General features: G+C 44.8%; 1 protein-coding gene across 2 annotated transcripts in view; it reads left to right on the top strand.

The window, feature by feature from the left end:
- LOC147698792 (carbonyl reductase [NADPH] 1-like) overlaps positions 1-17,117 on the top strand; it is a 56,225-nt gene extending 39,108 nt beyond the window's left edge. For both annotated transcript variants that reach the window (XM_086935390.1, XM_086935391.1), the window contains exons 3-4: positions 5,333-5,440; positions 16,289-17,117. In XM_086935390.1, the coding sequence (XP_086791516.1) occupies positions 5,333-5,440; positions 16,289-16,725 (545 nt within the window). In that variant the 3' untranslated portion in view covers positions 16,726-17,117. The remainder of the gene's footprint in view (positions 1-5,332; positions 5,441-16,288) is intronic.
- The last annotated feature ends 344 nt before the right edge of the window (positions 17,118-17,461 follow it).

Consider the following 17,461-nt stretch of genomic DNA (forward strand, 5'->3'; position numbering starts at 1 on the left):
ATTCCGCGGATGCCGCTCCGCGCAAACGCACTAAAAAGCGTAAGCACACTTCACCGGTCATTCCCACTCCCTTTTTATTTGATCCGACGGACATTGTCCACCCCAGATCATCCGACTGGGTTCCCCCTCCTGCGGTGGCGACCTATCTGGAGACTCATCTCCGCAAGGGATTCGACAAGGAGGTTCGTGCCCGCCTGAAATCTGAATGCCCGCGCCCTGATTTGCCCCACAAAGTGGCTCTCACACCGGACATAGATCCTTCCATGACCACTTTTCTTAAAAAGTATAAAAAGGACCCGAAGAAAGGGATTGATCGCGCGCTCAGAGCGTGCCAAGATAAGGTCCTCGACCTTTCGGGCCCGTTGGCCAAGATCCTGGAATTGGCCCTGCAGGCGCAAGAGACTGGTGCCGCCATACACCCTGAGGTTCTGGCGGGTTGGGCTCAGAGGGCCCATTTGTATGCTGGGCAACGCGAATTGCGCCCTTGCCTCGGAACGGCGGAAGTCCGTCCTTCTCCGGATCGACCCCCAACTGGCGGAATTGGCTTCCTCGGAGCCGGGTCCTTTGGCGGAAGGACAGTTGTTTGGGGACAATTTCGTTAAGGATATTGCAAAATTTGTGAACACTTTTGCTTCTTTGGACAAGTCTCCGGCATCGCTGAAACGTGTTCTGCAGGTCTCTGGTAGGGCCGGGCGTGGCAGAGGACGCTCGACCGGCCGCTACTCAAATCCCAGTCCTCAAAGAGGCTACGCCCCTAGACGGGGAAGAGGGTACACGCAAGAACCGGATCAAGCCGGATTTTACCCGTCCCGATCACGCGGCTTCAGGGGCCGCTATAACAAAGTAATCAATCGAGGCTACAAGAACTTCGATAACCAATCTTCCGGTAAGTCTCTCTCTTCCTTTACTTCCGTTAGGGGGAAGATTGCGCCATTTTGTCAAGAATTGGGCAGCTCTCACTTCAAATGTGTGGGTCCTTCGGACCGTCCAGGGTTACGAGATAGAGATGGTGTCTTGCCCCATTCAGCCCTTCCCCCCGTCCTCTCCTTTTTTCCCATCTCGAACAGAGTTTTATAGACTCAGAACTAGACGAGCTTTTGGCAAAACAGGCCATTGCTGTAGGACCCTTCCTTCCGGGAGGCTTCTGCAGCAACGTCTTTCTTGTTCAAAAGAAAGGAGGCGGTCAGCGCCTCGTGTTAAACTTGAGGGATTTCACCCCCTTTGTCACGTATCGACATTTCAAGATGGAGGGCGTCCATCTTTTGCGAGACCTTCTCTTGGAGAACGACTGGATGGTCAGACTGGACCTGAAAGATGCCTACTTGACGGTCCCAGTCTGCCCATCACATCAAAAGTTTTTGCAGTTCCCCTGGAAAGGGCGTTGGTTTCGTTACGAGGTACTTCCTTTCGGACTGTCCTCTGCCCCTTGGGTGTTCACCAAACTACTCAAGCCGGTGGTCTCCCGCCTCCGGGAGATGGGAGTTTGGTTGATTGTCTATCTAGACGATATGCTGATCCTGGCACAGGACCGGTCCCTCCTTCTCACGCATTTGGAGTGGACGAAGTCCTTATTGCAGAATCTGGGATTCGTGATCAACACCAAGAAATCGGTGCTGATACCGGATCGGCAGATGGAATTCCTAGGCTTCCTGATAGACTCGGTCTCGGCCCAGCTTCTCCTTCCTCTGCCGAAGATCAGGTCGATCAAGAGAGAGATCGCAGCTACCCTGGCCAAAGAAGATTTCTTTGAGGGTTTTGGCACGGATTGTGGGCCTTCTGGCCTCGTCGATTCAGGCCATTTTTCCCGGACCTTTGCATTACAGAGCCCTGCAGAGGCTCAAGATCTTCTACCTACAGAGAAACTTTCACTACGATCATTTGGTCCCTCTCTCCTCCGAGTCCAGGGAGGAGCTTCAGTGGTGGTTGGACCACATGTCGGCCTGGAACGGCCGAGCTATTTTCAGCACAGCCCCGGATGTGGTGGTGGAATCCGATGCCAGCCAGTGGGGCTGGGGCGCTCGCTGCGGCGAGTTTGCCACAGGAGGACGTTGGTCTGCAGACGAACTATCACTTCACATCAATTGTCTAGAGCTTCTGGCAGGGTCCTTTGCCATCAGATCTATCTCGCCGCTAAAGAGCAATTGTTGTATCCTCCTTCGGATGGACAATGTCTCCGCGGTGCGATACATCAATCAATTGGGCGGGACGAAGTCCCGGATGCTGGTGCACATTGCGAAGGAATTCTGGCATTTCTGCCTGGATCGCAAGATCTCCGTGGTGGCGGAATACCTTCCCGGGAAACTCAATCAAGTAGCGGATTGGCATTCCTGATTTCTCCGGGACTCCAGCGATTGGAGACTCCATCCATCGCTGTTTTCCCGGATCATGTCAGTACGGGGCCCATGTCGGATAGACCTGTTTGCCTCGCGCCTCAATGCCCACCTTCCTCTGTTTTACAGTTGGAGACCGGACCCGATGGCACTGGGGACGGATGCGTTCCTTCATCATTGGGGACATCAGAGGAATTATGCGTTTCCACCGTTTGCACTGATCCCGAGAGTAGCGGCATTGCTGCGCCGACAGGAGGCGACGGTGGTGCTAGTAACGCCTTATTGGTCGACTCAGTCGTGGTTTCCCACACTGTTGGAATTGTCAATAGACCTCCCCTTCCGGCTCCCAGTCTTCCCAACGCTTCTGCAGGACCCAGTGGGAACGTGCCACCCCCTGGTCCTGCAGAACCAGCTGTCATTGATGGTATGGACGCTCTCCGGAGACATAAACGCCTTGCAGGCCTTTCACAAGAGGCTTCCAGCTTTATGCAGCAAGCGTGGGCTCCTTCCACCCGAAAACGATACTCTGCTTCGTGGTAGAAGTGGGTGGGTTGGTGCCTTTCAAAACAGGTGGATCCCGTGGGATCAAATATAACAGAGGTACTGAACTTTTTGTCAGAGTGTGCGACTTCTGGCCTGGCCTACAGGTCGGTTAACAAATTCAGGGTCTGCTATTTCTGCTGGTCACGACCACATAGATGGTAAACCTGTGGGGATGCATCCCTTGGTATGTAAGTTACTTAAAGGTGTGAGTGTGGCCAACCCTCCTCGGCCCAGGTATTCCACCATGTGGGATGTTAATAAGGTTCTGAATTTGTTGAAATCCTGGCCCGATAATGGTGATTTGTCTCTGAAACAGCTTTCTGCCAAGCTTACTATGCTATTGTGCCTTATTTCATGTCGGAGGGTTTCAGATGTCAGAGCTTTGGATTTGGCTGGGAGGATGTTTTCACCCCAAGGTGTGTCCTTTGTCATTACTAGACGTACTAAGACCATGTCCCGTTCAGTTGATTATCCTGCCTTTCCTCATAACGGCAGGCTGTGTGTTCTTCAGTGTCTTAAATGTTATGAGGAGCGTACTAGGGTACACAGGGCAGATCCTCTGGGACAGTTATTGATATTCATTCAAAAACCGTTCAAGCCAGTCGCTGCTGCTACTTTAGCCAGATGGGTCAGGTGGATCATGTCGGAGGCCGGCATTGATATTTCTGCTTATGGGGCACACTCTGCGAGGGGTGCGATGGCTTCTAAGGCTTACTTATTGGGTTCCCGCTTGGAGGACATTCTGAAGGCAGCTGACTGGTCCTCGTACTCAATGTTTAAGGTGTTTTATTACAAACCGATTCCTCATGTTTCTGATGCTGTGATTGACGAGCTTTAATGTGAGCTTTGAACCAGCATAATCAGAAGCCTCCGGTCCTGCCATAGAATACAACATTTTCTAGCTATCGCGACAAGAATTTTAGATTCTATTAAGGACACGGAGGCGAGGATTATCCCACCCGTTGGGACTGTTACACAACTGTTGTTGTTTACGTGGTTTTATCTAACTGTTTTGCCCACCCTTACAACGATCTAGGTTGTGGTGGAAAATTTTTCTCAAACTTCCCTTTTTCTGTTCTAGGAAACGACTCCAACAAGAGTTGAAGACCGCCTGTGCTTTTGGCTACCGCTCCTTCCGGATGGAGGTTTTCCTTTTCGATTCAAGATTTCTCCGTTGGGACTTCTGATGGATCTGTTTTCCGTTGCAGTATTAAACTTTTCAGTGTGATGAGACTGTTACTGACTGTTCGCGCAAAGAAAGAGGAGGCCGGAGTAGTGTCTCCAGGATTTATAGACATGATACCTTTGTGATTGGTTGTTGTAAGAGAGGCGTGGTTCAAAGCCTCATGAGAAATGTTGTAAGAGAGGCGTGGTTCAAAGCCTCATGAGAAATGTTATTTTTTACATGTGTACTTTCATTTTCATTGGCTGCTGTTGTTGCAGTAAAGAAATGAGAAAGCATAATCCTCGCCTCCGTGTCCTTAATAGAATCTAAAATTCTTGTCGCGATAGCTAGAAAATTTTGTATTCTCTGCCGGTTGTGAGAAAAGTATCCCCGATGACGGGGCATAAGTGGTCCGCAATGCATCCTTATTGAGTTATCAACATGTGATGTCACATATTTGGCGATACCAAAGGTAAAAAAGAATTTGCAAAAACATATTGGAGATTCACACATTTCTTCAAAGGATAAAATAATGTTCTGGATGGGATTTACTTCAGTAGAAGCCTTAACGATAATTGCAAAATTATTACCAATATTTCCAGTTGTGGTAGAGCTCCTTCTAGGGACAACAGTAGTGCAGTGATGAGACACTGACCCGGACGAGGAACAGTGCAGTTTTGACATCTTTATCAATGGGAGTCAGTTGGTGTACACGTTTATTCTTTAATATTTCTCCAGACTTTAAATGTCATCACAGATTGTTAAAATAGTATTGCTATAACAGCTATAGATGAGGGGAAGAAAGAAATATTATAGTAAAGTGAGGGTTGAGCATCCTCTTTAGTGCATTGTCCGTTCCATGGAGGTAATATGAAATGACAAACTCAATTTTAGGGAGGAATCTCTAGCGTTAATAACCTACCAAGTGAGCCATGTAGTCCACACTAAACTTGGTGCAAAGGCTATTCCTTGCATTGAGAAGAAGCTGAATGAAGTACATTCCTGCTGTGCAGAACAGATGCAGCAGACACAGAGGCAGTGGAGCAGAGAATGTTTTTACGGAACTATCCATGATCATGAAATGCATCAGTTAGTGTTTGTGCATGTGCCTTAAGTCTCCTGGAAATTAAATTGTTTATTGTTGATTGTGTAGATTTTGTGGCTGCAACACGGTGTACAGATTAAAACTCTTCGACTGTTATGCAAATTATGTAAATTATTAACTCTGTTTAAATACGCCTATAGTTCGAACTTCAATTAACTCTTTCTTTTCTCTTCTCAACTGTTTAAAAAGTCGCTGATACTACACCATTTCATATTCAAGCGGAAGTTACTTTGAAAACCAACTTTTTTGCTACCCGGGATGTCTGCACGGAGTTGTTACCGATCATAAAGCCACACGGTAAGCTCCAACTTGCTAATACTGAGCGTATAAAGGGATGTGCGTATCCTGTTCCTTTCACTCATGTTTTGAACAGACATGTGCCAGCCGACCTCTGTCAACGCTGACTTACATGTGCCAGCCGCCACCTGTTGTTTGTTTTAGTGACTCTTATGAGGTTATGTCCTGGACCATGCACTCAATTGTATAGGGCTGTGGGCAGCTAGCATTGACAGCGTGCAGACCCTGTAAATGGAAACATTTCAGATGCGTCCGAGTCACTTGCATGGATGATTTATGTGTGCTTTTCACTGCCTTCTTATCCCTTCGCCAATGAAGAGTCTGATGTGCTTGAAGCGTTCTCTTCTATCAACAGCTCCTCTTGTGGAGCTCGGGTACCCAATGGGAACGTTTGTTCCCAAAACGTATTGAGGCAACATCAAAATTGCCTATCACAAAATGTTTTGGGCCCTTGCCTGTCGGGGGTACTTGGGCCTCCCACACGAGTGAGGCACCATTTGTATTGGGAGACCTGGGGGAACGCTGGGTGGTAGGAAATTTGTGTCAGCCCAGTGATGCCACAACTTTCCCACACAAAAATGTGTGAAAAAAGTGTATATTTTTTTCAGCTAAATTTGAGGTTTGCAGGGGATTCTGGGTAAAGAAACGTTGGGGGACCACGTAAGCCATACCTCCCTAGAATACCCCGGGTGTCTAGTTTTCAGAAATGTGTGGGTTTGGTAAGTTTCCCTAGATGGCTGGCAAGCACGGGCCAAAAATCCAGGTGACCCCCTTGCAATACCAGGTCGTTTTGTGATAGGAAATTTTGAGGTCGCCTCAATATGTTTTGGGCCCTTGCCTGTCGCTGGTACTTGGGCCTCCCACACGAATGAGGCACCATATTTTTTGGAGACCGGGGGGAACGCTGGGTGGTAGGAAATTTGTTGTTTCTTTCTGCAGCGTGAAAACTTTGGCACAATAATGAAATGAAAATGTGACAGACACATTTTGAGGTTTGCAGGACATTGTGGGTAAGATAGCTTGTTGGGATCCACAGGAGAAACATCACCATGTACTCCCATGGGTGTTTAGTTAACTACAATATCTACAGTTAGTAGGTTATTCTTAGATGGAATGTTCACCTTGGCACAGAGACTAAAAAAAGACAAAGATTACTGCACAGCTGTCTATTCCTCAAGCACCCATACATACTGGTTGGATTTTGCATGAGGGCGAGTGATGGTTCAGTATATAACATTTTATTAACAAGAGTTTTCACAAAAATGAAAAGCACTGTCAATAATTGAAAGGACAAAAAACTGAACCAGTGACTCACAGCACGTGAGCTGTAAAGCCACGTCCAGGCTCCAACTCCTTTACAGACCATTTATGCACCTTTCATACATGATACACACAAGACCATTCACCCCACCAGGCATGAAACCAACACCATTCACAAAAAGGGACAGGGTACACCCTGCTTGAGAAAGACAGAAAAGACTAACATTTCCGAACAACAACCTATTCTTCAAGCACACAGACATACTGGTTCGACTTGGCACAAGGATGAGTGATGGTTCAGTATATACAGTTGTATTAACCAGAGATTTCACAAAAATGAAATGCACTATTAATAATTGAAAGGATGAGAAACGGAACCATTGACTCACAGCTTGTGAGCTGTAAAGCCATGAAAAGGCGCCAACTGCTTTACAGGCTATTCATACACCTTTCATACATGTGACACATACAAAACTATTCACACCGCCAGCAGCGGGCCCAGCACATTAAAACACTCACACCAGCAGACCGTGCCATTTAAGGGCCCATCACTTTCACACGCCCACATTCCTGACACAGCAACCACGCCAACTCACGGATTGCGTGGAGTGGCATTTAGCTAGCAGTGTGTGTAGTGCAGCAAGTCACTACTCACACACTGCCAGCCAAGCGCTCGTCCACGCAAGCCAAGCTCCAATCCATGCACATCGCCAGCCAAGCGCCAGTCCACTCACCACCAGCCAAGCGCCCGTCCACTCACCACACCAGCCAAGCGCCAGTCCACTCACCACGCCAGCCAAGCGCCAGTCCACTCACCACGCCAGCCAAGCGCCAGTCCACGCACACTGCCAGCCAAGTGCCAGTCCACGCACACTGCCAGCCAAGCGCCAGTCCACGCACACTGCCAGCCAAGCGCCAGTCCACGCACACTGCCAGCCAAGCGCCAGTCCACGTACACTGCCAGTCAAGCGCCAGTCCACGTACACTGCCAGTCAAGCGCCAATCTACGTACACCGCCAGCCAAGCGCCAATCCATGCATACCGCCAGCCAAGCGCCAATCCATGCATACCGCCAGCCAAGCGCCAATCCACGCACACCGCCAGCCAAGTGCCAGCCACGCACACCGCCAGCCAAGCGTCAGTCCACGCATACTGTCATTTTTTTTTTAAAACAAGAAAGAAAACACAAACCAATTGCAACTAAATACAAAACTATAACTACAAAATCAAGAGCAGTAACTAAAACATAATTCTATTGCCAAATGTTAAACTGAACAACTGTATGAAACCATACAGACCAGGCAGTACACTATTAGACTCACGGTTGCTCCCAAAAACTCTTTTGAGTGTGATGCAATCTGAAACGTGGGCACACACAGCCCAGGATTAGAAGGACAATCAGCACAGTGCATACGACTCTCCTTCTGCACACCTCTTCGCAAGCAGACTCTACATCTCTTACAGTGATTTTTTTTGGGGCGTGGGAGGAATTAAATCAGGAAAGTGGCGATATTTCAATGTAGCCACATCCTCCACCACTCCAACTCTAGCAACTCTTGCCTAGTCCACTGTAGTATAGTTCCTATATTCCCAATCGGCTCTGCGGATTGGAATAATATATCCTATAGATTTGACGTAGGACTTAAATCAATAGGTCTCTATCGAATATACTAAACTTAATAGCGAGTACCAGCTAGCTCAGAGGTCACTAGAAACTTTATCGAATTCACAAGAAGGGATTAGTTTCTGACAACCGAATAAACATGACAACTTTGTTTCCCAAGAATAAGAATATATCTCTGAGTCGTGGAAACAATGGATCACTAGTTCACTCAGTCAATCGTGCATGCTTAGTTTCTACAGAGTTGCAGAGAAATAGTGAGTCAGGCGTTTTCAATAAAAAAGGTTTATTGAACAGTCTTCTTTCTCATGCAAGAGTGGTGAACTGCTACAATTGTTAGACAGAATGCAAAGTATAATGCTTACAGCGTAAACAGTAATATGAAATAATACTGTAAGAGCATTGTATGGTTTCTAAGCCATATAAAAATACATACATAAATAACATAGACTTAAATACTCAACTGGTGCTTCTAAAATACACCTACCCCAATGTACCTAACCTAGGTCTAGTACGTGGGCAGAAGTACGTATGGTCTTTTGCATAGGTTTAGTTTTGCCTAGACTCTACCAAAGGTTTCTCTAGGTTCTAATCGGCTCCATACCTTTCGAATGAAGGAGGTCTGGTATCTCTGTTTCGGGACTCTATTTCCCCACACCTCGCAAGGGGAGTCAGAAACACTGGAGCTGGATTTCTCAGCAGAGGAGGGCAGCTTCCTGATCAGTGCGTCAGCTGGAGAGTCGGCTTCCTTCGGCACTTGCCATAGCGAGCTGCGTCGGGCAAGTAGGTCTTCGAACTGCTCCGAACCACCGTATCTTGCTATAGCAAGTGAAGGTATATTTATACCTTGAAGGTGTTTAGGAATGCCATAGTTGACGTAAAGTCGTGCACATGAACGTCATTAATGAACCCCTGGGGAATAGTTGTTCATTGTAGAGTAACTGAGTTCTTGGAGAAATCAATATTCAAGCAAGGGGCAGTCTCTAACGGCTTAAGCTGGTTTTCCAAGATATCGTTGTGGCGTTTAGTGAACGGATGGAAGTAGCCATGCCTGTATTTGGGTAGCTAGGGCTATGCCTTAAAAAGGGCTGGATTTTTTATGCCTATATGTAATGTAATGTAATGTAATTTGTACTTGTAAAGCGCACTAATACCCCAACTGGGGTGTCCTGGCGCTGTAACGCATACCGCTGTTGAACCCTTCCTGGCTTTTCCCTGAGAAATGTCCACTCCTGGGCACCCCAAGGTGAAGCCAGGCATCCCAACCCTGTTGGGGCCGTTGTGGAGATTAAGCAAGCTATTGTCCAGAGTTGCAGAGTGGGACCCATGATTAGAATAGGCACCGAGGCGAGACTTATCAGGTCTGAGGAGCCCAAGACCCGCCGAGGCGGGAATTGAACCCTGGTCCCGGGCCAGACCTCTGCATCAGGGACTGCCGCTCTAACCATTGAGCCACACTTCTCCACTAAGAAGGGTAACGAGAATTGTACCTCTATAAGGGCTTGAATCTGTAAAATCAATTTGGAATCTAAAACGCCATACAACACCACAACAACAAGGCTGCCTATCACAGACTCCTGAAACTGAACAAAAGTCAACTTTGACTTTGACGCAGGAGAACACTCCTTGTACAAAACAAAAGCATTGAAAGTTGCTAAATTGAAGAGATGGATGGCCAAGTTCTTATACCAAATGTAAGCCTTACGAATAGCAATGTAAGGTTCCAACCTCTGGTCTACTCTATCAACACCACCCATGTGTTTATTGTAGTCTAAAATGCACACAGGTTTGCGCAGTTCAGCAATCTGACCCCAAACAGCCACAGGTGAAGTAATCTCATCATGCATGGTAGTCAGCATGTACACATCCCTCCTGTCCACAAATTTCACAGCTAGTAGTTCATCACGACGCAAGGAACTGCACAGTCCCCTCCTAAGCTTTTTGCAAACCAGCTCTTTTGGGTAACCTTTACGGTTAGAGTGGATTGTGCCACAAGCAAAAGTGTCCACTTTGAACAATTCCTTAAACAATTGCACAGCAGTGTAAAAGTTATCAAGGTACAAATGGTGGCCTCTGTTATACAGTCCTCTGGCAAGATCCCACACAATTTTCTCTGAAACTCCAAAAGTGGACGGACCACCAGGGGGGGTCAATAGTGGAATCCCTACCAGTGTACACCTGGAAATTATAGACCTATCCTGTCCTACTCTGAGACAACATATACAGCTTAATTTCATAACGTGCCCTCTTGCTAGGAATGTACTGTCTAAAAACCAAATGACCCTTTAACAGGACCAAAGACTCATCAATAGCTATTTCTTTCCCTGGAGTATAGATCTCTGAAAATCGATCTACAAAGTGATCAGGAACAGGTCGAATTTTAAAAAGATGGTCACAGTCAGGGTAATCTCATGGCAACGCCAAGGCATTATTAACAAAATGCAGCATACGAAGCACAAGTAAATACTGATTACGACTCCTAATTGCAGGAAATATGGCCGTTTTCATCAATGGACTAGTAGACCAATATGAAGCAATGAACGGCTTCCTTATCAAACCCATCAAAAAAGTCAAACCCAAAAACCTCTTCATCTCCTCCAGATTTGTGAGTCCACCGAGCAACTCTAGAGTAGGGCCTAAGTCTTTCACTGTTGTCCCTCAAATACTGTTCTTGCATACAAATTAGTCTGCTCAACGATCTCAGACAAAAATACATCATCCATAAACTGATAAACTGTGTAGGCAAAAAACTGTCACAATTCATTCTACACCCTGCATCAACAGTAAAGGCAGGCTACACCGGCTGCACCGTGTTTGGATCAACCCAGAGTCAAGCATTTCCAATGGGAAGCCTTGCAACCCCAGGCTGCAATCCAGATGCCTCTTGCACCATCGGCACATCAGTGTCCTCCTCTAAAACAGACACTTCTTCCGCACTGAGAGTAGCTTCATCGGCACGGACAGTAGATTCATCATCCGATGATTCCATGTGGAGAGACCGCTCACTGCCTGAATCTTCCCCTCCCTCCTCTCCCTCAGACGCGCTGTCAGTCTCATAATCCAGCTCAGAGGAAGATACAAAAAGCATACCAACCACCTGCTGAGCAGTAATTCTGCGGCTAGCCATAATCCTTACTAACAAAGGTAACGTGTCAAACAAGTCAACAACAACATAGACTTTGTAGAATAACTAATTAACAAAATGTGGCTTTATCACAAACCTATATACTCCAAAATTATACCACTCACTTGTCAGAAGGAGATAGACTCACCACCTACTCTGCACAGACCCAGCAAAGAACCAACAATATCCATTTAAAAAAGAAAAGAAAATTACACATAAGGCACGGCAAAAGACATTGCTAAGAATTTCACGCTCCAAAAACAAACTACATATGCTGCTGTTTTGACACCACACTTACTAAAAATTCACTCGTGCATAACAATAATACTCCTTTGGAGTAAACGTAACAAAAAATGTTTTTCTTACCAAATAAATGCAACTACGTACAACTGCAGAAACCGCAAACAAGAACAAAAAGCACTAGAAAAAAGGAGAAATAAAATACTACAATCACATATGCAAATAATGAACCAGTCCACGCACAATCTACCAGCCAAGATGGTGGGTAGGTGGGCCTAAAAGCAAAAGGCCGACCCCAAGGGGTAAGAAGCAACTGAAATATTCAACCCCATAAAGGGGAGCTACCCACAATCATCTATATAAAAAAATTCATCCCTGGTGGCCTAGTGGGACATCTGAAATCATATTGGGCCAATCCCTCCTCCCCAGAAGTCCAGAAACGACCAGACTGAATTTCCCCCACAGAGGATTGACCCTTGCCCAAAGGCCACTCCCCACATGCATTAGTAATTTTTAAAAAACTAAATCAAAAAAATTGTTTGTGGTCCATCTAAAATTCATTTGGACCTATATGCCAAACCCCCAGGGTCAGAACCGGCCAAATAATGTTCTCCCAAAGGGGAGCGACCCTTGCCCAAGGGGCCAGTCCCGCATGCATTTAAAAAAAAAAGTAAACTTAAACAAAAAAATCCATGGTGGCCCAGTGGGCCAGCTACAAAATTATTTGGACTGATCTGCCCCGGCAGAAACTGCCAAATACGTCCCTCAAAGGGGAGCAACCCTTGTCCAAGGGGCCGCTCCCCACATGCATTATAAAAAATTTAACAAAAACAACAAAAAAACATGGTGGCCCAGTGGGCCATAAACAAAAATGAGTCCGGCCGATCTGCCCCCCCCCCCCCTCATGGGGGCAGAAATGGCCAAACATAACCCTTGCCCAAGGGGCTGCTCCCTGCATGCATTACATAGATAAAAAACAAAAAAATCCCTGATGGCCAAGTGGGCAATCTAAACATTTTTTGGGGCCAATCTGTCCCTCCCCACGGGGAAGAAACTGCCAAAGAATATGTCCTCCAGAGGGAGCAACCCTTCATACAATGCTTATTTAAAAAAAATGAACTAAAATGAAAAAATCCTTGGTGTCTAGTGGGCATTCCTGGTGATTGTCCAGTAGGAATGCTCAAAGAGACATCGGAGGAAAGGAAAACCCTTTCCCCTGATGCCACTTTGTTTGCCAAACAACCCACTCCCGAGGAGAAATTTGCCTTCTTCTCCTGGACGTGCCGGAAGCATGTCTCAGGACGGCTCCCGGCCGTCCTGAGCACCGAAGTGGTCCCAATTCAGCATTCAGTGTTGTCTGCTGCACTAGGAAAGCTCGAGGTAGCTCTAGGGTTGTTTTCAGAAATGAACTCACATGTGGTAAGTCCTATTAAAGGACGTACAACATTTAAATAAATCTGATCGGTATAGGAAACCAAATTTGTCAAAAAGGGACCCCCTGATCTGCTAGATGGTCCTAGGACAGGGAAACAATGCTTTAAGTGGTAACAATTCCTAGCCAACTTAACATCTGTCTGAAATCAGGTCTCGCACATTCGGGTTGAAAGACAGAAACTCAGTGTACTAACGAAAAAACAGTTAAAAACATTTCATTTTATTTAGTTCATACATATTTATATTTTGATTTTAAAACTAACATTACAACAACAGTTACCTAACCAAACACATTTTTGATCATAGTTAAAATTCAATCGTTACATACATTTTCAAAAAAAGGGGACAACAGATGATAAAATAATACAAGGGTCACTAAATCTGAGTAGATAAGGATGACAATATTAACGCACGTTTCGGCGTTTCCCACGCTTTCTTCAGGAGAAACCACTTGAATTTCTGTATATATATAGAAAAATAATAAACATACCATATAACATGCCATTCTACATACAATGCAGTACACTGAGTCTGTCACATATAAAACATAGTGCACATTACAAACATTTTGAGGTGTTCCAAAAAACAATATAACTTCACATTTACAGAATGACCATAGAATAATACACTAAGAAGTGCAGGAAATAGCAAAAAAAGAGCAGCAGAACAGAATGAAAAACCAAGATAAGGCCCCTGATAAGTGGCAAAGATATATATATGGTGCACAGAAAATAAGAGTAGACAAAATGGGATAAAGAACCAGCAAGTGTCGCGTGATAGGAAACCTAGGTAATGAGTGCAAACTCCTGAATGACATCATTTTTTATTCTCTGTTAAATCGAGATCCCACACCTCAAGTGAAGTTGAGTATTCAAGAGTTGACAAGACATGCACTTGATGATGGTCTCATCTGTATCAAAAGAATTTGACTACCATAATCAACCACAACCCAAAATGCCATGTCTCTATGGCATTCCCAAGATCCATAAGGATGTATTAAACCCTCCTTATCGTCCAATAGTGTCTACTGTCAGTTCGATCACAGAACCTCTCTTGAAATACACGGACAAACTATTAAGACATACATATCGAAAATACCTTCATATGTTATGGATACCACAGCCATTATCAATAAAGTCAGGTTACCAATATTCTTCTTACGCTTGACATCAAAGTTTTATATAGTAATATCCCACTAGATAAAGCCTTAGCAGCCACCTCATGGTTCATTGATAAATATCAGGTTCCGTGCCCGAAAACTTTTCTTCTGTGCTTAGACATAGTTTTAATGGAGAACACTTTCGTTTGGAAAAAACCTATATAAACAAACGAAGGGCGTAAGTATGGGAGCCTCTGTAGCTCCGTCGGTGGCCAATATTTATATGGCCTTTTTTGAGATGATACACATCTACAATGAAGTGGCCCCCTTTTATGAATCTATTTCTAATTGGTCATGCTATATCGACGATATTTTCTTTATCTGGACAGATAGAGGAGTCTAAATTGACAGAATTTCTTGAGTGGCTCAATCTGTGTGATAGTAATCTTCACTTTACATCACACATCAGTAAAAAACCAAGTAGAATTTTTAGATATCCTAATACGACACAAGGAAGGAGCCTTGGAAGTAGATTTATTAATTAAACCTACGGCACGCAACACTTTACTTCGACAGCTACCATCCTCGTGCCCAAAAGGAAGTATCCCTTTCAGTCAATCTCTCCGCCTTCAACGCAATTGTTCGAATATCCAGGATTTTGACATCCACGCAGGCTTGTTAAAAACTACGTTTCTTGCTCGTGGATAACCACATAGATTGGTCCGTGAGTCTTTTAAACGAGCGAAGTTCGCCAGATTGTCAATTCTAATTGGCATATTCTTAATAGCAATTTAGAAGAACACGAAAAGACGCCTAAACGGATGTATACCTGGTTAGGTAACTGTTTTAAAATCAAGATATATATATGTATGAACTAAATAAAATGAAATGTTTTAAACAGTTTTTTCGTTAGTACACTGAGTTTCTGTCTTTCAACCCGAATGTGTGAGACCTGATTTCAGACAGGTGTTAAGTTGCCTAGGAATTGTTACCACTTTAAAGCAGTATAGGAAACCAAACACAAATGAATAAACATGTAAGTGTTTCTAGATCAAGGTCAATCTGTTCTAATATAAGGTTTCTGCATATTAAAAATACAGACCTGCCACCGCGTGACACACAATATCCGCTTCCTTCACACGGTAAACGACCTGAACACCACTATAAATTGGATTTCCACTTGTTTTTAGAGGCCTTGCTGTGCCAACGTCAAAAAAGGGGTCTGAAAACAGCCTCAGTAAACTTTTATTTTTTGGGTGGGAGGTAGGAGGTGGTTTGGCGCAATAGCTAAAGTGCCTCTTACTTTCCTTTTACTGTTGTCATAGCAACAGTGTCCTGCGATTCACTACTAACGCTCTTCACCTGTGCCTGAACTTAAAGCGTGCTGTGACCCCTGCTGTAAGAGTAATGAACCTTCATTCACCACTGTCGGCCTGTACCATCACCTTGTTGTGAGGAGAATCCCACAAACTTCAGGGTTCCCCCCTCCCCCCACACACACACACATCCTCCTCCTCCTCCTCCTCCCTGCCCTCCCCCCCCCCAACCCCCCTTATGTGACTGACCAGTCACTAAATCGGTGGGAGGAGTGTTTACCTGTGTCAGGCTGTTAAAGTTGGCAAAGTGGTAAACGTGGATCAGTCATTGTAGAGAGCAGGAAGCAGGCATGCGGGGTTGTGGAGCTCGGCAGGGTGCCAAGCTCAGAGCAAATTTTGGTGAGAATTGAGATATTAGGGAGCAGAGAGTCAACATGGCAGGCAACAGATGAGGCATTTCGGTCAGCGAGGTATGTGCAGAATAGGAATGGTGAAATGCAAATAGGGGAATTGGAACAAACACAGACCGAATGGACATAACTGGGACCTATTTGCTGTTAAGAAAATGCATTTAACCACAATTCAGATTTTTTTTTTTTATAATAGCATAAGCCTAATTTCATATCCATTTACATTCTTCAACTCCATACTTTTTGTAAACAAATAGAACTTATTACACTTGTTAATTTAGTAAATGTGTTTCCTGCAATTATTGAACTTCTTATAATTTAAAGAATTTTTTTTCTTCGTACAGGGAGAGTTGTAAATGTGTCCAGCATGTCTAGTCAGCATGCTTTGGCCAAATGCAGCAAAGATCTCCAAGAGAAGTTTCGCAGTGAGACCATCTCAGAAGACGAGCTGGTAGCACTCATGGAAAAGTTTGCTGAAGACACCAAGAATGGAAATCACAGCCAGGAGGGCTGGCCCAACACAGCATATGGGGTGTCAAAAATTGGAGTAACTGTTCTATCCATGATTCAAGCTAGGAAGCTGACTAAAGAAAGGGGAGCAGATGGAATACTTCTTAATGCCTGCTGTCCTGGATGGGTCAAGACCGACATGGCAGGTGACAAGGCCCCAAAAACTCCAGACCAGGGAGCTGAAACGCCGGTTTATCTAGCACTCTTACCCATTGATGCTGAGGGGCCCCATGGTCAATTTGTTAGTGAAAAAAAAGTGGGAAAGTGGTGAAACTGTTTGGTGTTCCCTGAATACATTTTCCATAGTACCTATTATTATCAGAATGACAAAGAGATCAGAAAACGCTATGCGTGACTTTTAAACACCATTTGTAGCTAGTCACATACGGTGACCCCATAATCCTAAAGCGTTCTTTGTTTTATATTGTGAAGAAATATATAACCGACATTGTACATTTGTGTCTCATTGTCATGTCCCTCAAACCCCAGTTCCTGACCAAGTGCATTTCAAGTTTTGTGGATTTTACGATATTATGCAAGTGATGTGTGCCTGTGGCTTATCAAGCTGCAAATAAAATGGGAATTTCTTCTAACTATTGACATGATTTCAGAAATGTTATGCCTTTTCTGTCTAATACCTTATTAAATCGATGGATGCATGGAGTCGCTGTGTTTCCAAAATGTGCTATTTGCGACAGGATTCAAATCAAATTTTGTCTATAGTTTACGCAAAAATCACACCATTTATTTTGTACTGTAAATGGTTTGTAGACCAAGGAATGAAACAGAAATTGGCGACTACCTTGGGTCTGATTAATTTTTTCTCCTCCATACTCTATAGCACAGATTAAAGGGCTTCTCACTTAACTCTCTCAACATGTCTGAACAAAATTAACCAGCATTAGACGAAGACAAGGTCATAAAAATCTTGACTGCCCCCTCAATCCTAGGTGACATAAATGTGACAATCTTTGGCCCAAGCAGGTGACTGGGAAACATTGACACTA

The sequence above is a fragment of the Lissotriton vulgaris genome, chromosome 8, assembly GCF_964263255.1.
Source record: "Lissotriton vulgaris chromosome 8, aLisVul1.2, whole genome shotgun sequence".
Classification (NCBI taxonomy): domain Eukaryota; kingdom Metazoa; phylum Chordata; class Amphibia; order Caudata; family Salamandridae; genus Lissotriton; species Lissotriton vulgaris.